A 23,317-nucleotide genomic window follows, 5' to 3' on the forward strand; every position below is an offset into this window, starting at 1 on the left:
CTAGGATTCAGAAACAGAGGAAAAGCCACCTGTCAAATGCATCCAGATCCAGCTAGAAGTAGAGACAAGTTGCTGTGAAGCCAGTTTGAGTATATGGGAAGCTCTGGACAAGAGAGAGGGCTATCCAACTGAAAATCCTCCCTTTTAAAGCACTAAAATGTAACATTCCAACAAATTTCCACTGATCCTCTTATGCATTATTTATCAAACATAGTATTGGAGGTCTTTGTTATCCGAGTATTCATTACAGGATTGCATTAGGAAGCAGATGTTATAATATGAAATGTTTTCACCAGTGAACTGGCAATTTCCAGTCAAACCCCCTTTCTCCCTTCTCACCACTTTTGAAAAGCCGTATGTTAGCATCACCCTGGTTGATTTTCTCTGCAATTCTCAACTAGTCTAGTTCTGCCAGATTCTTAGTTTTTAATTGCTTTGTGTACACTATGGTCACTTTCATCAACCCCTGAATCCTGCATCTTTTGCAAGATTCCTGTTTTTAGTGTGCCATCGATTTGCATTCAATTTACTTTCCCCTAACAAAATGTTATAGACTTGATGCTGTGGATAGTGTTTTTTACTTGATTTGTGGTTGTTGCCCTTTGTCTTTGAAATTTTGAAATTCTTGTGTTGTTACTAACAGCATCTCCATTCTGCAGGTACCAGCGCAGCGTAGAATGGGCCGCGAAGCTCATGTGCAGGCAGGGGCAGGATGAAAATGCCGTGTGCAGAATCCTCGAGGACTACACAAAACCGCTCGAGCACCCTTGTCTAAAAACAAATGACGAGGTCCATGTGCGTGACATTCTGAACTCTGAGATGGATCCCAAAAGCACAGAAGAGAAGGTTTCTGTGCTGAATGGAAACTCTGGAAAGGCAGAGGATGCGGAGGTTGTAAGTGAGCAGTCTCCCTGCCTGCAGGAGGGCCCTGGCTGTGAGCCAACGGCTGCAAAGGACTTCAAGGAGCACATGGCAGGGGACACTGCCCCTCCGCCCCACATCCAGGGCAGCCACCACGAGGATATCCCATCTGAGGATAGCAGCCACCAGTCGGGCCTCATCGCTGCCAGAGAGAGGGGGCTTGACCACGAGTGTGTGCTCGTAGAGGAAGAAGTTAGCCATGGGAGCATGAGAGAAGACGCACTGGATGAGAAAGTGAGTAGGAAAACCCCACTGAGATGTTGGTTTGCCGGGATTTCCTTTCCTGGTGACCAGTAGCCCCTCTAGTATATCAGAGGCTGAGGGGACTGCACCACTGCACATGCTCCACACAGCCTGGTCATGAGGACGGTTCCAACTAAAACCCCAATGCGAGAACAACTTACTTTTTAAAAATATATTAATAAAGCAGGTTCAATAATGCTTTCTCCCTTTTTGGGAGAAGAGGAAATGCAGTGACAATTACACATCATCTTGGGTCTGCTTGTTAGGGAGAGTATCGCATGCGAGAGCTGTGCATTAGAGAGCACACTTAAGAGTCGCCTCCTTAAGGGGCTCACCGTCAGAGAGTCGCCCTGAAAGTATGTTTCTACCGTAGCTAAAAATTAGAAATATTCTAATGGTCAAGTAGTATGGGAGACATCCACCTGGAGAAATACTATGTCACATTCAGAATGAGGCTTGTGAAGTCTTACTAAGAATGTAGGCACTTGCCTGGGAGGTACAGTTGGGTGGACAAAAGCAACACAGAAACATGGACCAACAAAAGGAACACAAGTGAGAAAAATTCACAGGGAAAATAAGAAAGGAAATAAATCAAATAGTAGTTAGTAGGAAAAAAAACAAAACTCCCTTTTCTGTATAAATATTAAAAATTCATTTTTTTTACAATACTCATCACAGCATACAAATCTTAGAAATTTATAAGGAAAATGTTTATTTTTAAATGCTGTCTCCTCTGTATGACATAATGTTTCCATGTTTTCTGAATATGTTTGATTTGATTTTCTTCTCTTCAGTCGATGCAAAGGAAGAGACTAACATGCAGAAGAAATCCATATAGGATCTTTGAGTATTTGCAGCTCAGCCTGGAAGAGGTATGTTTGCATCAAATTAACATTTCAGCTCTCTGCCTTTAGGCCCTCCCAGTCTTGTTTTCCAAAGGCTCGGGGGACCCCATATAAATGTTTCATGCATTCTTTGGGTGATTCCAGCATCCAAGTTACTGTGGGCAGCTTCCAAGGTAGACCTGCCTAAATCTCACTCCTCAGTTTTTATTTCATTAATTCTAAGATGTGTATTCTTTTTTCTTTTTCCTCCTTTATTTTAAAACATTTTAAAAATTATAATCCTATGAACTGTAATCCATAGTTTACTTTAGGGTTCATTCTTTGTGTTATACCATTCTATTCTGGTAACATAAATACAACCTAAAATTAATCATTTTAACCGCTTTCAGATATACAGTTCACATTTACAGAATTGTGCTACCATCACCACCATCCATTATCAAAACTTGGAAACTCTACGCATTTAAGCATTAACTCCCTATTCCCCATCCCCACCTAACTCCTGGTAGCTTGTATTCTGATTTCTGTCTGGATTTGCATATTCTAATTATTTCATACAGTGCTATCATACGATATTTGTCCTTTTGTGTCTGGCTTATTTCACTCAACATGAGGTCTTCAAGGTTCATCCATGTTGTTGCATGTATCAGGACTTCATTCCTTTTTACTGCTGGATAATATTCTGTTGTGTAGATACACCACATTTTTTGGTCCAGTCTTCCCTTGATGGACACTTGAGTTGCCTCCACCTTTTGGCAATTGTGAATAATGCTGTATGAACATCTGTTCATATCTGTTTGAGTCCTTGCTTTCAATTCTTTTGGGTAAATACCTAGAAATATGGAAGCCGGATCATATGTTAATTCCATATTTAATTTTATGAGGAACTGCCAAACTTTTTTCCACAGGAGCTGCACCATTTTACATTCCCACCAACAATGTACAAGGGTTCCTATTTCTCCACATCTTTGTCAGCTCTTGTTATTTTCTGTTTTTTTTAATGGCACCTGTTTTGGTTTGCTAAAGCCTGAATGCAATATACCAGAAATGGGTTGACTTTTAACAGTGTGGTTTTATTAAGTTACAAGTTACAATTCTAAGGCTGTGAAAATGTCCCAATTAAGGCATCAACAAGAGGATACCTTCTCTGAAGAAAGGCTGCTGGCATCTGGATCTCTCTGTCGGATGGCAAGGCACATGGCCGGCGTCTGCTGGTCCTTCGCTCTTGGCTTGCCCTCTGAGCATCTGTGGGTTCTCTCTTAGTATCTCTGTGGTATTTTTCTCTCTAAGCTCTCTCCAAATGTGTCTGCCTTTTATTCTCTCATAAAGGACTCCAGTAAAGGATTAAGACCCACCTTGAATGGGGTGGGTCACATCTCAGTTGAAACAACCCAATCAAAAGGTCCCACCCACAATAGGTCTGCACCCACAAGAATGGATTAAAAGAACATGGCCTTTTCTGGGGTACATGACAGATTCAAACTTCTGCACCTGAATATTCTAGTGAGTATGAAATGGTATCATTGTGGTTTTATTTGTGTTTCTCTTAACTAATGGCTGATGATGTTGAGCCATCATTTCACATGCTTGTTGTCCATTTGTATATCTTCTTTGGAGAAATGTCTATTGAAGTCCTTTGCCCATTTTTTAATTGGTTTGTTTGTCATTTTGTTGAGTTGTAGGAGTTCTTTATGTATATTGGATACTAAATCCTTATCAAATATATAGTCTCTAAATATTTTCTCCCATTCTGTAGGTTGTCTTTTCACTTTCTTGACAATGTCTTTTGATGCACAAAAGTTTTTAATTTTGATAAAATCCAATTTATCTATTTTGTCTTTGCTGCCTTTTTTTTTTCACTTTTTAACATTTCAGGATTTGAGGGATTTCCCTTTATCATTCTCAAAGGATGTGTGTGCTTCATCTAAGCAATTTTTTCACATCAAGATTTGACACTTGCTGAATATTACCTTACTGGTTTTCATTAGCTGTTTTATTTTAATAACAGTTTTATTGAGATATAATTTGTATACCATACAGTTCACCCATTTAAAGTGTACAGTCAGTAATTTTTAGTATATTTGTGGTGTTTTACCAGCCTTTAATAAGCTATGGCACATAATTCAAATCATGTAATGATTGCTTAATTTTAAGTAAATGGGTTCTAGTTGTTTTATTCTGCAAAATCACCTAGAATGCATGTTCATTTTATTTAAGGCAAAAGCTGCATTCTTAAAATTTGGTTAAAAGTGGCTTTCTGTAAACCACACTGTATCTTCCTTCTGATTTGGAGTTCTTCTAACTTGTAGTCACACTATCTTCATTCCCCCCACCCCCCTTTTTTTTCCTCAATGCCTATGCTATATGCAGAACTGTCCTTCCTGCCTTTTATGATATTACCCATTCTTGAGTCTGACATCCTTGGGGTGTGCCTCCTCTCCAGGAACCTTCTTGGCCTTTCTTTGTTAGCTCCTATAGGGTCTAGCACTGCTCTTGCTGTATAGATAGGTCTCAAGGAGGGCTTGTTGTGTAACTCCACCTTGTTAACTTCTTAGATGTGTCCACAGAAAAGTTATCTTCATACTCTCTTGGTCCCCTGTGCTTCTTCCCTTGCAGAGAGGTCAACAGAATGAAGCATAGACTTTCAGAGCAGGAAAGGATGTTTGGAATTACTTCTTTTGCCTCCTGATTTTATAAATGAGACAGCTTTGTCTGCTGTCGAATGTAGTAGCCTCAAGCCACATGTGGGTATTTAATTTTGAATTTAAATTTAAATTTAATTTAAATTCCCATTCCTCAATAGCGCCTGCCGCTTTCAGAAACTCAGCAGCCCCATGTGGAAGACTGCCATCATCGCAGAAAGTTCTACTGGACAGCTCTGTGGAGATTATTTCTCTAGATGTGTGGCTCCTCTGAGCCTTGGATTTTTCCTCCATAAAACAGGGGTGACAACACCTTGTTCACAGGGATGCTCTGGAAATTAAATACATAGTAAATACTCGATAAATGTCAGGGCCTACTATTCTTATCATTATCAGTATTATTAAGTAACTTGTAGAAAGCTCTTTGGAACTCTTTCTTTTGCAATCCCAGAAATATTCACTGGGTACTTACATGTACCAGGCACTGGGCAAAGCACTAGCAATACAGAAATAAGTAGAATACGGCTCTTACCCTAAAGATAACCCAGAAATAATTGCACCTCAATGGATGGATCATGCCAGTTTTGCCCCTCCTGTATCTGTGGGCACCAGCCCGACACCTCATAACTAATAGGTGCTTAATAAGAATATTTGGTAAATGAATGAATGTTCCACGTATGGAGTTTGCACAGAAGCTGGTGGAGACCCTAAGGGATATGAGCTTAACAGAGTCAGTGATATCTAAGAGGATGTAACAGGATAAATAGAAGGTTGTCAGATTGTCCAAGGGGACAGCATGGGCCCTTTCGAGCAGCTGGGTCCTGGATGTGACAGCATAGGAAGTTCAGGTCATGGAGGGTGTGTCTCCGAGTAAGAGTGGGACCTGGTCCTGCAGCATTGGGCCAGTGGAGGCATTATATGGAGGAGTGGCAGAAGCCAGGGTGGGCTGGTGACCTGAGGCCATCGGGAGCTGTGCAAGTTTGGATATATTATGTCCTCCAAAACGCCATGTTCTTTGATGCAGTCTTGTGGGGGCATATGTATTAGTGTTGATTAGCTTGGAACCTTTGGATTGGGTTGTTTCCATGGAGATGTGACCCACCCAACTGTGGGTGATAACTCTGCTTAGATAATTTCCATGGAGGCGTGGCCCTGCCCGTTCAGCATGGGCCTTGATTAGTTCACTGGAGCCCTATAAAAGCTCAGATAGAAGGAGCTCACTGCCAGAGCAACTGAGAGTGACATTTTGAAGAGGAGCTGCAGCTAAGAGAGGACAAAATGCCCCAAGAGCAACATTTTGGAGAACGCCATTTTGAAACACAACCTGGGAGGAAGCAGATGCCAGCCCCTTGCCTTCCCAGGTAACAGGTTTTCCGGACGCCATTGGCCATCCTCCATTGAAGGTACCCTATTGTTGATGGCTTACGTTGGACACTTTATGGCCTTAAGACTGTAACTTTGCAACCAAATAAACCCCCTTTATAAAAGCCAATCCATTTCTGGTGTTTTGCAAAGCAGCAGTATTAGCAAACCAGCACAGGAACCTTCTAGCCTCTCGGCCTCAGGAGGTTGCAGTAGGCAGACACTGTTGGGTTTCGGAAACTGGGAATTCAGCCTCAGCTGTTACAATTAACCAGTTGCCGCTTTTTATTGACAAATTTAAAAAACCACTGCTGTCTTCTGCCTCCCCTGGACACTCCCTGAAAAAAGAGGAGAGCAAAAGAAGAGGGGGAAAGAGGCTGCCCTGCATTCTTGGAAGCTGCTTGACTCCTGAGAATGTTCCAGAGATGGGTTGCAGAAGTTCATAAGGAGCCATGCAACTAGACCTGGCTCTACTTTTCCTTTCTGCTTTGTCACATCTCCTTTGAACAAATCACCCTAGTCTTGGGTACCACATCTGCAGTTATAAATGTGGGTCAGAAACACGGGCATCTTGAGATTCAGAATGGGTTCTCCTCACTTCTGTGGCAGTTCTTTTTTAGGGACTGAAAGTGATAATGCTGGAGCTGCCTTAAGGACCAACTCAGCACAGAAGGAGGAAGTTTTTGGTCTGTGACCAACCACAAATGTGGACTTACAACTTTGTGGGTCTATATTCACACCTCTGTCAGGACTTTCATTCAGAACAGAGGCTCTAAAATTTTGATAAAGCAATTGAAGAGCTCTAAACTGTAGTTATCCAGGTTATTTCTAAAGAGTTCTGTCTCTGTCCCCCATCTGCAACCCTCAGTAGACACACATACACATACACCCTCGATCAAAATGCTTTTTAATTAGCAAGATCTGGCAAGTCAAAAAAGCAAAAATTGACTTGGGGAAAATATTCAGAAAAATGAATTTACAACTTGATTTCACTATAAATGTAAAACAATTGTACAATGGTATCCTAAAGTCAGGGCAGTCAAATTTGAAGGTTAAATTATCATTAGAAAATTGACCCTTACTTTGCAAGGTCCAGAATAAATTTCTTCAATTTTGCTGTTCCTGTGTGCTGTTGGGAAAGTAAGGGGGAGGAGATTTGCTGGAGGTGTTGCAAGCCAGCTCTTTCCCAGACAAGATTCCCTCCAAGGTAGCAACCTAGCTAGGTCCCTGCATTTCTCCATCTAATACTTAGCCTCAGGGCCTTAGAAGGTTGATTTTTGTCCCACCACAGAGTGATCTGGGCTCTAGGGATACATGCTCACTGTGTTCTTAAGAGCACCACAAATAGGTCTAAAGGCCTGTTGTTTCAGTTTGCTAAAGCTGCCATTATGCAAAATACCAGAAATGGATTGGCTTTTATAAAGGGGATTTATTAGATTACAAATTTACAGCTCTAAGGCCATAAAAGGGTCCAAACTAAGGCATCAACAAGAGGATACCTTCCCTGAAGAACGGCCGATGGCATCTGGGACAGCTCTGTCAGCTGGTAAGGCACGTGGCTGGCATCTGCTGGTCCTTTGCTCCCAGGTTGTGTTTCAGAATGTCTTTCTCCAAAACGTCTCTGGGCTTCTGTCTCTCTTAGTTTCTCTCAGCTCTCTGCTTGGTTCTCCTGGTGTGTTTCTCTCTAAGCATCTGGGAGACCTCTCTTAGCTTCTCCGGGGCAAACTCTGGCCTTCATCTCTTAGCTTAGCATCTCTAAATGTCTTTCTTTCTGCATCTCCAAGCATCTGGGTCTATGTCAGCTCCTTCAGTTTCTGTGGGTCCTGGTTTAGCATGTCCCGAGGTGTTTTGTCTTCTCTGCTCTCTGTATGAGCTCTCTTTAAAGGACTCCAGTGATCTAATTAAGCCCCACCCAGAATGGGTGGGGTCACGTCTCCATGGAAATAATTTAATCAAAGGTCTCACCAACAGGTGGGTGAGTCACATCTCATGGAAACACTCAATCAAAAGGTCCCATCCAACAAGGTTGGATCATGATTCTTCTGGGGTCCATAACAGATTCAAACTGACACACCAGTTTATTAACTTACAGTGAAAACCACACCAATCATGAGGCACAGCCACTTACCTTTCCAGAGCAGCACATTCTCTTCACATAGAAAGTTCAAATGAGAAACTACATCTTAATTGGGAAGCTGCACAGTGAACATAGAATCAGCACAAGAGGAAAGAGTTGGAGGATTCATAGGCTTAATGACTTCAGGCTGTCTTTTTCCATGAAGGAGAATAATTTATTTTTTTCCTTGATTCTGAAGGTTCTGGGACTTTACTATGTCTGACTTTAAATTTTTCATATAGTGTGGTGTCTTAGTTTGCTAGGGCTGCTGTAACAAAAGTTACCACGGGCTCGATGGCTTAAACAACAGGAATTTATCGTCTCACAGTTATGGAGGCTCGAAGTCCAAAATGGAGGTATTGGCAGGGCCGCACCCCCTCTCAAGGGAAGAATGTGTTTCATGCCTCTCTCCTGGCTTCTGGTGGTTTACCAGCAATCCTTGGACTCCAGTCTCTGCCTCAGGTTTCACATAGCCGTCTTCTCTGTGCCCAGATTTCCTCTCATGAGGACACCACTCCTGTTGGATTAAGGGTCTACCCTCATCCAGTTTGGTCTCCTTAACTAATCACATCTTTAAAGACCCTCTTTCCAAATAAGGTCACATCCACAGGACTGGGGATTAGAACTTGAACAGATCTTTTTGGTAGATACAGTTTGTGTCAGTTTAGCTATATTATGTCCCCAGGAAAAAGCCATGATCTTTTAATCCAGTCTCACGGGATATTGGGATTAGGTTGTTTCCATGGAGATGGAACACACCCAACTATGTGATATCTTTGATGAGGGTGTGACCTATTGATTGTTTCCATGGAAGTGTGGTCCCACCATTTAGCCTGGGTCTTGATTAGTTTACCTGAGCACTATAAGAGCTCAGATAGAAGGAGCTCGGAATGCTGCAGCTTACGGAGACATTTTGACGATGGCCGTTGAAAGCTGACATGTTGGAGAACGCCATTTTGAAACGCAACCTGGGAGCAAGCAGATGCCAGCCTCGTGCCTTCCCAGCTAACAGAGGTTTTCTGGGTGCCAGTGGCCTTTGTCCAGTGATGGTACCCTATTGTTGATGCCTCACCTTGGACACTCTATGACCTTCAGACTGTAACTTTGTAACCAAATAAACCCCCTTTAGAAAAGCCAATCCATTTCTGGTATTTTGCCTAACGGCGAGCATTAGCAAACCGAAACACAGTTGAACCCATAAATTATAATGTTTCTTTTTTTCCCCTGAAAAGCCACCATTAAATTGAGAGTATATCTGACAATTGGTTGATAATACGTAGAGTGGAGACATTGGAGTACGTGCCATTGGATCTGTCATCCGAACCCTTGGGCACAGTGCAGAGTTGACATTGCCAACGTCATTGGATTCCTCACTTCCTGAGTTACTGACAACTAGCTCTCCTTCTGACTGATGGTCTTTCTTTAACTGCATGATATCATCAGGTTGCAGGATTGTCTCTTACATTTTCCTGACCCATGCTGATTTCTTAGTCTAACCTGAATTTTGTGGGTACCTTACTGAGTGCCTCTGTGTATTGCTTGTATGTACTCAGAAAGCTTTTAGAGCAAATGAGAGAATTTCCTTTATCTAAAAAATAAAACCAGAAAACTAGTTCCCACACAGGAAAAGATAAGGTGGCGATGAGTGACAACATGTCAAGTGTCATCACTCGAGAGCGAGTTATGAGTGGTGCCTGGCAAACCTGGCAAACAGTTGTCGTTCACCTGACAGTGACATGGTCTGGTCTTACTCAGCCTTCCTCTTCAACCCCAGGCTCTTTTCATTTTGTACCCAACCTCCACTCTTTCCATGTTTCTTTTTCCCCTTCCATAATATAGATTCCACAAATCAGAATCCAGTGAGTTGAAAATTGCATGTTTTTCCCTAAAAATTTTTGGTTACTTTTTACTGTTGTGTGGATCTTAACTGATCTCTCCTCCACCTACCCACCCCATATGTCAGAGACTTCCCATGGAACTAAACTTTTGAAAACTTTCCATATATTTAAACTGTGAGAGAGAATTTGAGACAATTTAGCAAAAATACAAACTTATATCAAACCTGTTACATAAGGTTTGAAAAATTACCCTCATTTTTCCTTCGTAAGTATATTTATATTCTATTAAACTGTGATAAACCAGATTTTGCCCTAAAAAGCTTTTGTGTGATGGTGGGAAGGAAAGAAAAGGACCGTGGCTTTCCATTTTCCTCCACTGATCTTAAAGTTCCTTTGAAACAATGAGGCTTAGCCAAGAAAAAAATTTTTAAAAAGAAGAAAGAAGGCGATCTTATCATAATGGTTAGTTAAAATATATTATAAAGTAACAATAATTAAAACAATGCAGCTCTGGTGTAAGAAAAGGAAGATTACTGGGCCAGAAAGAGTCCCACAACAGACACATTCAGTGTGTGGATAAAAGTAGCATTTCACATCAGTGAAGAAAGGACAATAGATTTGTGGTATTGGGACAACTGGTCAACCATTTGGAGAAAGGTGAAACTAACTCTTACCTTCTAACGTGTACCAAAATAAATTTCAGATCGATTAAAAAATTAAAGGAAAATTTTAAGACATAAAAGAAAGCAAGGGTAAATAATTTATATATTTTTGAGATCTGTAAGGTCTTCTAAGAGTGACACCAAAAATAGAGACCATAATGTATAGATTGGATTACTCAAACATTCTGAAATTCTCTACATAAGCAAAATACCCAGGCAAAAGATTAAATGGGAAAAAAAAATATTTGCAACATGCAGTGCAACCCACAAGAGACAATCTTCTTAATGTGGCTCGGTTTTCTCATCTGTAATGTGCAAATGATGCCTCCCTCAAAGGTTTATGGTAAAGATTCAACAAGGTGATATATGGATAGTGCCTTTCCTGGAAGGCCCTTGATATATCCGTCATCATTTCCCAACCCCTTATCAAGTTGGCTGGCTTTCAGGATTGAATCAGAATATAGCTTTTACTTCCCTTTGTGGTTCTATCTACTTCCTTGAAACAAAACGGCATATGTTTTCAAACGGACAAATCTCCTATAATTTTAAAATGACCTACAATGAATTTGGTTTGTGGGTAGTTGGCAGGAAGACATGATTATGCAAGTGAGGGCTAATGTTCACAGGAAACCACTTTTGGAAACAGTCCTTCATTTTCACTTTTCACTGATGTATCTGTAGGTAGAGACATAGTCTGTGTTCTGTGTGACTGAATAGTGGGGTGGTCAGAAGCTTGTAGGTTGTGGCCAGCAATTTGGACTTTATTCTAAACACAGGGAAAATTCACAGTTTACTATTAGACATCACAATTACTGTAATACAAACAGAAATGTGTCTACATACAGAGTCCAGCAAAGTTCCTGGCACATATAATATGTGCTCAGTTCCCATCTTAATTCCGTCCCTAGTAGCACATAGATACTCTTTCTCCAAATCACTTTTAATGATCATAAAATGTATCTTTGACTTAAAAAAGTAGAAATATGTTTCATATGCAATGACTGGCTCACATATGTAAAATGTGCTTTATTATCTCTGCTTCAGTGCCTGGGACTGTTATTCAGGCCTGCCAGATGCCATCTTCCACATCCTACACCTTCATTACCTCTTCTTTTATTCTGACATTTAAACTCATCCCCATCATAAACTAGATGTGATGATAATTCAATGTTGCTCTCTGTAGGTATTCATTCTGGGGATGATTAGATTGCCATGCCAGCGAGCTAATTTGCTCCATTGCTTCTTGGAGATCTGTGACTGAGACCTGTTTTTCCATTATAAGTCTTGTAGTCCCTAACTGGATTTAGAGATATGACATCATCAAAAATAATAATAATAAATAAACAAATAAAAACATCATTAAACTCTTCCCTCCATCTTATTAGAACTATAAATGTAAAATTTTACTAATGAAACCTCAGGGAACATAATCAACCTCCACAGACCTCTTTAATCTACAGATTATTTGATTCTAAATAAAACCAACTTAATTGAATTAAGATCCTCTCCATCTGTAGTAAGTACCTGAAAGAGGTTTGCTTCAATTTGTAGAGGCCATCACATTGTAGGGGAATAACAATGAGGCGTTGGTTTCATTGGTTCTTAGGGGAAAATGTATGTTTGCTGATGATGGAAAAACTTTTATCATTCTCTGAAGAACTTAAATCCTAGCAGATAGCCAGTGAGGAATCTCTTGCCAGACAAGAGATTGAACTTTTCTAGGCTGCAATATCTAAATAGCCCTTGGAAAGCTAGGGGCACTAAAATTGAGTATCTGGGTATTTGCGTAACTAATCTCATTAAATCTTCAAAGTAATTAAGAAGGCATTATCATCCCCATTTTATACATGAGGCATGCCATTTCCAAAGCCCTGGCTAAGAAGGAAGTTTTGCACCCGGGTCTCTCGATCCCAAATTTAATTCTTTGTGTTGTACCATCTGAACCAAGAAATGCCAATTGTAAGAAAATGAAACAGAGAAACGACTTTGTCTTTTCCACAGCCCCTTTTGGGTACTGTCTAGAGTCCATTCAGAAAAACAGTGGGATTCTGTATTAATAAATAGTGGGTAAGGGAAAAGCAAAGGTTAGAATAAGGTCATAGGAAACCGAGCAGCACTGTTCATGATAACTGATGGGAGAATTGGGACACAGGTGTCCAGGGTGAGGGGAATTGAACCGCAAGCATTGGGCCTGCACAGACCTGCCCAAGGGCAGCTCAACCAAGGGCAGGATCTGGGGGCCTGAACTGCACTGTGCTTTCACCACAATAATTGAGTGCCCATCCTGTGTAGTCCAAGCTTCTGCTCTCACCCAGTTTACATTCTGGTTGGAGAGACACAAGTGAGAAAGGTATTTTCAGAGAGAACTAAGTGTTCTGGAGAAGACGATCAGGATGAGGGATTCCTTAGACCAGGGGTCAGGGAGGAGCTCTCTGAGGCCTGACCTTTGGGTCTGGGGCAGAGCATCTGGGCAAGGGGCATGCCCAGCGTGTTCAAGGGACACGAGTGCAGCCAAGATGGCAGGAATTCTGGAGGTCAGATCCTGCAGGGCCTTGTAGGCAATTTGGACTTTATTCTGAGAGCAGTCAAAGCACTTTGGAGGGTTGACCAGAGGGGCTACAGGCTCTTCACATACCAAGATAATGGTTCTGGTGCTGTGGAGAATTTGTGGAAGGCCAGGCGAGAGTGCTTTCACGGCACGGATCAGGTTGGAGGTGGTAAGCGGTGGGGCCGGCAGGTAACCAACTGTCCGCATCTTCACAGAAGCTCTAGATTTGGATTTGGGTAAAACTAAAGTAGCGGTTGTCAGACTTTTTGATCAGGATCCCTTTGCTCTCTTAAAAACCATTGGGGTTGGGGGGTGGGCAAAGAGCATTCTAAGGTGGATTATATCTCTCGAAACTTGGTAAATTATAAATTAACTGAGAAAAAGTTTAAATATTTGTTTATTAGCTCATTAAAAATAACGATAAGCCCCATTATATGTTAACATAAATAATGTTTTTATGTAATCTGTATTTTTCAGAATACAAAAAAATTCGGTGAGAAGAGTGGCATTGGTTTTCATTTTTTGCAAATCTCTTTAGGGGCTGGCTTTATAAGAGTCAGCTGAACTCTCTCATCTGCTCCTGTGTTCATTCTATTGTGATATCACAGGTCTTGTTGCCTCTGGAGAGAACGAGTGGGGAAAAGGCCAATGACATCTTAATATTACTTCAAAGACATTTTGGACCTTGAGGTTTCCCGAAAGGGACTTAGGGACTCCAGGGGACCCCAGGGATTGCACTTTGAGAACCACTGCTCTCGAAAGAAATGTCATCTGCTGGCCGGACAGAGAATGACCCTGGGGAGGATTTGGCCGATTCCTGGGGGGTGACCAAGATATTTCCTTCACAGGGCCTTGTAGCTGCTTGAAATCCCCAACTCCCATACAGCCTGTGCTCTCTTAAATGCTCCCACCTTTTGTTCCTGTGTGTGCACTCAATGCAAGTGGGGTGAGGTGAGGAAAGAAGCCCAAGTGGGTGCCGTCAGCCAGCACCCCACTGTTGGGAGGAGTGTCTTAATGCTGCCATGCCCTCTTCATGGTGAGGCAGAAGCAGAATAGTTGTTCTAAGCTTTAAAAAGGAAAGCGGCCCAGAGTTACTGACAGCAATCATTCAGCCCCTACCTGGGGAGGCCTATTTGGGTGTTTACACAGATCCAAGCACCATACAAGTAAAGCAGACACGTAAGTATTTGGGTGGCATCTATGCTTGGCCTTGGATCATTTTATCAGAAAGCTGTTTCTGTTTCCATTTAAGCATGATTTGATTCAACTAGGGCCAACTTTTTCCTTGCCATTCCTCCTGCCTCCACCATACAAGTAAAACATGTTGAATAAAGGTCAGTGGAAAGATAGGGTTTACCAACTAGAAAATTACATTACAGTAAGGGTGGACTGAGAAACTCACATTTTGTTATGCAAGCAAAATCCGCCCACTTTTCAATGATCTCTTTCTCTATACATTTTTCTCAGCTTAATAAATTCTCAGCTAATTTACAGTGAGCAAAGTTTTTTGTTGTTGTTATTATAGCTATTTACCTCATTCTTCAGTTAAGCTATGTGGCTTTCTAAGGAAAATATCTATTATGGAAAAAAATCCCTGCAAATGTTTTGTTTTTTATTGATTTACAGCTGTTTGCAGCATTCGTATTTTCTTAGATTTATTTTTTAATCTTTGAAATTTGTATGAACCATTTATGTTTAAAAAATGTGACCATTTTGATGATGATTAAAGAGCATTTATTTGTACTTGAGGTGAAGAAAAAGCAGTTTCTAATGAGCATTGTCTACTTTTTCTGTCTTTAGGCCTTCTTCCTGGTCTACGCGCTGGGATGTCTGAGTGTTTATTATGAGGAGGTAAGTGGTTTTATTCAACACAATCCACTTAACATTTTTCTGATGTTAAAAGTAATCTTGTAGTGATCCCCATACTGCTTTAATACAAATGTGTCTACTTCCGATGAATAAAACTAATTGCATTATTTCTCTAAAAGTTTCGGTTTTGGTCCAGAATTGGGACTGGTTGGCAAAAGCCAGCTTTGACTGTTTTAGACTGAATTTCATTCCCAGAGACTACATGAAGAGCAATATCTCAGATAATCATCTGGAAATCTGCATCAGAACAGCACAGAAAATTAACATCAAAAATATGAGAGACCAATATTTAACACCTAGTATAATAAAGTCTGTGTGTTAGGTGCTTTATAGGCAATACCCTAATCCTGGTGAGATTTTTACAGAAAAGGTAACTGAGGCTCAGAGCACTTAAGTGACTCACCCAAGGTCACACAGCTAGTATTTGAACCTATGTTAGGATAATGCCAGAGCCCATGTTTTTGTACCACAGCCACTGCCTTTAGAAAAATGTAGCACAAGAAGTTGATAACACAGTTTGCCTCCAGTTAGAAGAACTGGGATGCTTGGCACACGGGTGGGAAGGAGACTTTTTTTCACTGTTCACTTTTTGTACTCTTTTGAATTTTGAGCCTTGTGAATCTAATACCCAGTCAAAAATAATTCAAATAGTAAAAAAGTTAAAATTAAAAAGAGAAAGGTAAACAGAAGAGTAAGTAGATCCGAGAAAGTGCATTTTATTTATCCTGGTCTTGGGAGTCTCACTTTGTCATCCATCAAATTCTGATCACATAAATCTTCTTCATGAGTATTCCATGAGTTTGAGAATGGGTGTCTGGCTGACGGGTGACTCATTTTCCCCCATGGTGGCCTCCTCTCCTGGGCCTTAGCTGAACTTTGTCAGAACATCCCGGAAACCTAGCTATTACATAGAAACTCCACCATCGGAAAAATATTGCGCTATCCATATTGGAAATACAGCCTTCTTATTAGAGGGGGAGTTGATTGTTTACTTGCAGGGGATTTGAAGAATGCCAGACATGTATGGCGTGTCCTCTGGAGTCTCCATCTTAGGATCAACTGCAAAAAAAAAAAAAGAGAGAAAGAAAACACAGAGAAACAACTCCAGCTCCTGTTGATGGTATTATACTCTTAGGCTGAGCCGAACTTAGCAAATCTCACTGAGTGACTGAACCCTTAATGAACTGAAGAATTGTTTTGCTAAGCACTGAAAGGAAGCAAAAAACTTTCCAAATTTCCCTACTTGGTTTTTTTTTTTAAAGCATTGTACTGAGAGGTCAGAATGTTCTCTGAACCAACCTATTCCCATTTTTTCAAGTCATGTGTTAGAAACAAAAGTCTCCTTTGAGCGGTTGGATTATTCATGCCATCTGATATAAAAAAATTCTCTAGATTCAAAGGCTAGATGGAGCTTTTTTTTTTTTTTAAGTTTTACAAATTTATTTGGCTTTTCTGAACATGGCCTGACTTAGTAGCAACTCCTTCAGGTTTTGTAAGATGTTTGGAAGACGCCATCCTCCAGAGTAGGCTTCTTTCTCCGGAACAGTCTGGCATGCACCAATGTCTCTGCTTGAAATGTCCTTCCCCAGCCCCCCAGGCCCCCTCTGCTACCCTTCTCTCACTCTGCCACTCCGTTCCCCATTCTCAAATGTTGCTTTCTCAGGGAAGCCTTTTCTAGGTCCTCAAGAGCAGTGCCGTCCAATAGAAATATAACACAGTCCACAGATGTGAGCCACGCATGTAATTTTTAATTTTCGGGTAGCCACATTTAAAAAGTTTTTTAAAAAATCAGGTGAAATAAATTTTAATAATATGTTACGTATTTTATTTAACCCAATAGATCGAACATTACAGAAATATTTTACGTACATTTTTTCATACTAAGTCTCTGCAATTCAGTGTGTATGTGACACCTCCAGCGCATCTCAGTTTGGACAAGCTACATTGTGGCAGGTGGCTGCCTCCTTGGACCATGCGTGGGTTAAATATTCTAGTAAACTCCTCCACCTCCAACACCATGCTTGTTTTATTCACTGCTGCAACTCAACACTTAGTATTCAGTGATTCACTGAATGATCAGTGAATTGATATCTAATAGTACCTCTTTGTTTTAACAACTTTAGCAGCCTTTGACGATAGTGAAACTCTGGAAAGCCTTCACTTCCATTCAGCCCACGTTCAGGACTACGTACATGGCGTACCATTACTTTCGAAGCAAGGGCTGGGTGCCCAAAGTGGGACTCAAGTACGGAACAGATTTACGTGAGTAACTCTCTGGTTACGTGGACGTGACGTCCAGGGTTTGCGTTAGAGCCTCCAGTGAAGATTGAATTGGTTATATGTGTTGTTACTTGTCTTTTCCAAGAAGTCTTCCTTCTGGCTTAGATAAGAATGTTGGGTATTTGGATGGGGGGTGGGTATTTTATATTCCTAGAGACTTGAGCTTTTTCCTGTGCCTCTCCAGGTTGGTGTCCAAATTTCCCTCTTCTCCTAAGGACTCCAGCCATACTGTGTTGGAGGCCGACCTACTCCAATATGGTCTCATCTAAATTTGACTAATTCCATCTGCAATAACCCTATTTCCAAACAAGGTCACATTCTGAGGGATTGAGGGTTATGACTTCAGCATACCGTTTTTGGGGACACAGTGCAACCCATATTGCAATGGAGTGAGAGGGAGCCTCCAGAAAGAAAAAAAAGGCAATCTAGGGAAAAAGCCTGGGAATGGAAGCTTTCAGCTCCAAGTCAGGCTTTTCCTCTTTCTTCTTTGCTCTGTAATCTTAGGAGAGAGTTTTATGAGTCCTAACACCCCTACCCCACAAGTAGCCATGTGATTTAGGGCACTCCCTTATCCTCTGGGCCTCAGGTTCCTCATCTGATCGGTGAGAGTATTGATATAATTGTGATAATAATCACAGTTGTCATTAATTGAGCTTCTACTGTGTGCCAAGCACTGTCCTAAGTGTTGTATGCGCATTATCTCACAGTCCCATGCAACGGGTACTCTTATTATCTGTGTTTTTCTGATATGGAGACTCCAGTCTTGAGAGAATGGGTCATTACCCCATGATAGTTTCCAAGGCCAGTCCCTTGCAGAGGTGGGCTTTGAATTCCAGAGCCCAGGCTCTTAGAAACTTCTACATGGTACTGCCTCCCGAATCTTCCCAGCTTAGAGCAAGGAGTCTGAACCCGATGAGCTCTTCATTCAGCAAACTGTGGCTGGGGTCTTCTGTGGGCGAGGTACTTACTGTTTTAGGTACCAAGAATACAGATACCAAGAAAAAAGCTGCCTTCATGGAGCTTACTTTCTGGGAGCAGGTGGACGGAGAGATAGGCAGGCAAACAAATAAATATGTGATGTCATTTTAGGAAGAGATAAGTGTTGTAAGGAAAATAAAGCAAGGCTAAAGAGATAGAGCGTGAAGGCAGTTAGTGAGGATCATCAGGAAAGGACCCTGAGGGTGACATTTTAGCTCAGAAGTGAAGAGAGTGAGGGCTCAGGTCACGTGAGAATCTGGAGCCGAACCAGACAGGTGAACAACAAGCACGGAGGCCCCGAGGTGGGAGGCAGTCGGGAAGCCTTAGGAACAGCCGAATGGCAAGTGTGTCTAGACCTTAGAGACCCCGGGGGGGACAGCAATAGAGGGAGGTCTGAGAGTTAGACTTAGGGCCTGGCAGAGACTTTGGGTTTTATTCTTATGACGAGGGAGTCTTAGGCATGAATTGAGATGACATGATTTAACAGGACCCTCTGTCAGCTGTCTTGCTGATAGACTGACGGGGTCAAAGAAAGAAGCAGGGAGAGCAGTTAGGAAACTTTTACGGGAGTTGTCCTGGCAGGAGATGAAAGCAGCTTGGATCAGGTGGCAGTGGTGGGGCCGTGAGACATGAATGCACTCTGATTATATTTTGGAGATGGACTGACCTGATCAGATGTGGGATTTGAGGGTACGAGAGGAAGCGAGGATAACTCCTTGATAATTTGGCTTTATGATTTGGACATATTAAGCAAGTCAAGTGAAGGTGTTGAGAAAGGTATAGAAAGTTCTGGAGCACAGGAGAGCCTTAGCCTATCACTGTGGGAGTCATCTTTATATGAGGCATTTGGAACCACCCAGGGGATAGCATAGGAGTGAATACAGATCTTCAGGCTCTTTTCCAGCACTGCTTTATTATTCCTTTGGTAAGTAACCAAACTCAGTTTCCACATCTGTTAAGTGAGGGCACTTCCTCGGTGCTTTTCAGAATTGTCTGTGAGGCCGCAGCAAAGAACTCAAGATTTTTGAGAAGGCCTCCTAAGAAGCTGAGGCCCTTTAGGTCTTTTAAGCTCTGTCACATTCTTCTGTGTGTTTTCAGCCTTTTTACATTCCAAAATGAAGTGAGTTCAATCTTGAAATTCTTTAAATGCTCTAAAATAGAGTGTTCTCAACTGGGAATCGCAGGATGGCCTTTCAGGGGGCCTCAGAGCCCCCTGAAATATTACGCAAAATGCCGTGATTGTACATCCGTATGTTTTTCTGGGCCAAGAGTCTGTAGCTTTCATTAGATCCCCAAAGGGGGCCAACAATACAAAATAAAAGTTAAGGACCACCATTTCTCCAGAATAAATGTTTTCTTTTGTTTTCTTCCGTGCCTGGATTTCAGGTACCGATAACCTAACCCAGGGTTACCACACGAAAGATCGGGATTAGTTTGAGATTAGTTTGCTGGGTTTCCAGATAATTGGGTAAGCCACAAGTCATGTTGTTTAAATAAGTGATGTGCCTGCTTCGTGTTTCTTCATCGACTTCCCACCCTGTTGTCCTTTTCATCCTCCTGTGAGGATAGCTGCTCATGTAAATGCTTGGCAGGTCTTCTCCAGCTTTCTCGTTAGATGGGTGAAATCTGAGTAAGATTTTCCAGTCGACAAGGCTATGATGATACATTAAGAGGTGGCATGGGGTGACAGAAAGAGAGCTCTGTGAGTTCATGGCCAACTCTACTTCTTACTACTGGTGTGACCAGAGACCAATTGCTTAATCTCTCTGAGCCTCTGCTTGCTCATATAATACAGATGTCAACATCTTCATTTTAAAACAACTGTGAGAAATAAATGAGCTCATGTATGTCTAGAAGACACCCAACAAAGACCGCCTGTCCCTGTGACTTTTTATTTTCAGGTCAAGCCGTATTTTTGGATGATGAGTGGAAAGAACTTTTCTTATTCAAAAGTAAACACGTTTAGTAAGGATGGATGAATGGATGGATGGACAGATGGGTAGAAAAAGAAATAAACTATTTATTTCACAACTGACTAGAGCCTCTGCTCCAGTCGGGGTGTATCATCCCTTTTCAGTCGCTTGTAAAATTAATTAACGCGAAACCAGGTCTCTGACTCAAGCGTGGGGTGAGACCAGCCCAGTGGCAGCATCGGAGGAATCTTCATGTTTTTCTGCTTCAGCAGGGGTCCACGGGCAATGCCAGCCTCGGGTATGAGGAACAGCTTCCTAAACATTAACTCTCCTCCAGGCCTGGCTGCATGATGCGTGCTGATTTTTTAAAATATTGTTTTAATTTTGAAGGCCAGTGACCTAATCACATGTCCCTTAGAACTGCCAACACAAGTTAGGCCCAGGGTAGTCTCAAACAATTGTTTCTCCTTTCAGAGGTAATGACTCATGATCAAAGGGCTGTTATGAAATTCACCTCTTATCAAGAAAACTCTTCCCTTGACTAAATCTTGTCAATCAAATTTCATCCTAGAGGCAGTGTTTGGAAAAAGTGGCATGGCTCTCAAATGAAATGCAACTGCCAAGCCAGTTGATCCTGATCAGCTACTGTTGAAAATCAGACTAGAAGCCAAGGGGTGGCCGGGGATTACCTTAGACCCCCCACTCAGAGTTTTGGGGGCTGCCCAGTTCCCATGGCAAGCCAGGTACCTTGCCTAGGTTCTTGTCTTCTCTTGTCTGGTAGTTTTAGCCTCATTGTATAGGTGAGGAAATTGAGGTTTAGAAAGGTTAGGTAAGTTGCCTACAGCTAGTAACTTATAGAGACTAAGTCTATCTGGGTCCCAAGTACACGTGCTTTCCACTACACATAACTAACATTGCTTGCCAAAAGCTAAAAACCAACTTGGGATTTATATTTTTAACTTAAGCACGCCATTTGGTTGATTTGGTTCCATCCAAAGGTCTAGTTACTCCTAAGCCTCTGTTCCGGTTTGGATCTATTATGTTCCCCGGAAAAGCCATGTTCTTTAATACAATGTTGTGGGGGCAGATTTATTAGTCTTGATTAGGGTGGGACTCTCTGATTAGGTTGTTTACATGGAGATGTGACTCACCCAGCTATAGGTAAGACATTTTGATTAGGTTCTTTCCATGGAGATGTGGCCCTGCCCATTCAAGGTGGGTCTTAATTTGATCAGTGGAGTCCTTTAAGAGGCTCAGGAAGAGAGAGCAGGAGCAGACAAGAGTTCTTAGAGATGCTTGGAGATACAGACAGAAGGACGTTTGGAGATGCTAAGAGATGAAGCCCAGAGCTTGCCCTGGAGAAGCTAAGAGAGGACTCCCAGACTCTTAGAGAGAAATGCCCTGGGAGAAATAAGCAAGGACGCACAGGAGCTGGGGAGAGGAGCAAAGACAGAACCCCAGAGACGTTTTGAAGGAAAGCCACTTTGAAAAACCAGGAGCAAATGACCAGCAAGATGCCAGCCATGTGCTTTCCGAGCTGACACAAGTGTTCCAGATGCCATCAGCCTTCCTTCAGTGAAGGTATCTATTGATGCCTTAGTTTGGACACTTTTATGGCCTTAGGACTGTAAATTTGTAACTTAATAAATTCCCTTTATAAAAGTCAATCCATTTCTGGTATTTTACATAATGGCAAACTTGAAACAAACTGAAACAGCCTTAGCAAACTGAAAAACAGCCTCCTTTCCACCCCACTCCAGTTTGGATTCCATTGACTAAGTACAGGCATGTGATTTCTCAGCTCCCTATGACTCAGAAGAACCAGAGAATTTCCAAAGCAAAGGAACGTTCATCACCAGTCATGATGTCAGCCCAGAAGCTAATTCTGACACCAAGAATGGGTTATTGGTTGTGTTGTAGCACTGTGCTTATCACAGAGTATATGAGATGGATCTTCTTACATCTCCCTTCTTTGGTTTTTCCCCTAAACCACTACTTGGCTTTCTAGTCAGGCTTTAAAAAAAAAAATTAGAATTTTCCCGTGTTGCACACTTGCAACATTAATCCACAAGTCTGGCTACAGACAGCTCCTAAAATAGGGGCATTTTTTCTACATAATTATAATGCTACATTAATTCGTAAGAAAATTTAGCATAATTTAATAGTATCTAAATATGCTTCCACTATTTAAATTTTCCTTGTTGTCCCCAAAATGTCTTATGTGGGCTCTTTCTGTTTTTTTGTGTTTTTTTTTTGATACAGGTTCCAGTGACAGTTCACTTATCACATTTGCTTATTATGTCTCTCTGTCTCTTAACCTAAAACAACGTCCTACTTCTAATTGTTTGTTTGTGTTTGTTTCTTGGTTGCTTGGTTGGTTTTTCATGATGTTGACTTTTTTGACAGACGCTTAAATAGGCTGTCCCGCATTCTGGAGATGTCTGTTATTTCCCTCATGCATAGATTCAAGCTCAGCATTTTTTTGGGCATTCACGGGTTGACACACGTACTTGTGCCACATAGTGGCGTACATGATGTCAAGTTGTCCACAGTTGGTGATACTAAATTTGATGATTTGGCTAAGGCCATTGTCAGGTGTCCATTTTAAAATTATATAATATTTGATTCCCCAGCTGTGATAATTGTTGCCTGAATTATTGCACTAACCATCATTTCCTAATTCTGTCATACTTGCTACATCTCTTATGTGGCATTCATCTGTAAGGAAGAGTTTTCCTTATCCCTCCCTGCCCCTATTCTTTCAAACTTCATTTATTTTATTTTTTTAATTTTGAGTTTGAAATGACTTGAAACTGACAAGAAAGCTGCAAAAATAATATTAAAAAAACACATAGAACTCCAATGTACCTTCTCACCCAGATACCTAGATTTACCAACTTTTGGCATTTTGCAACATTTATTGTATCATTCTGTCTGTCTGTCATCTAAACATTTGAGAGTAGGTTGCAGACATCGTACTCCTCTAATAGTTGACACTTCCAGGTACTTTTCCCAAGAATTAAGGACATGCAACTCTGTGGCCATCTTAAGTGCAGGTGTCAACAAATTTAATTTTTTTTTAATGTTCAGTTTTTCTCAG

At 41.4% G+C, this 23,317-nt stretch overlaps 1 protein-coding gene across 1 annotated transcript in view; it reads left to right on the forward strand.

Moving 5' to 3' along the window:
- Window positions 1-23,317, forward strand: part of TSEN2 (tRNA splicing endonuclease subunit 2) — a 57,634-nt gene that overhangs the window by 17,977 nt on the left and 16,340 nt on the right. The window contains exons 5-8 of the mRNA XM_037802323.1: window positions 660-1,155; window positions 1,959-2,036; window positions 14,978-15,028; window positions 17,170-17,308. Coding sequence (XP_037658251.1) covers window positions 660-1,155; window positions 1,959-2,036; window positions 14,978-15,028; window positions 17,170-17,308 — 764 coding nt within the window. The remainder of the gene's footprint in view (window positions 1-659; window positions 1,156-1,958; window positions 2,037-14,977; window positions 15,029-17,169; window positions 17,309-23,317) is intronic.

Source organism: Choloepus didactylus, chromosome 1, assembly GCF_015220235.1.
Source record: "Choloepus didactylus isolate mChoDid1 chromosome 1, mChoDid1.pri, whole genome shotgun sequence".
NCBI classification, from domain to species: domain Eukaryota; kingdom Metazoa; phylum Chordata; class Mammalia; order Pilosa; family Megalonychidae; genus Choloepus; species Choloepus didactylus.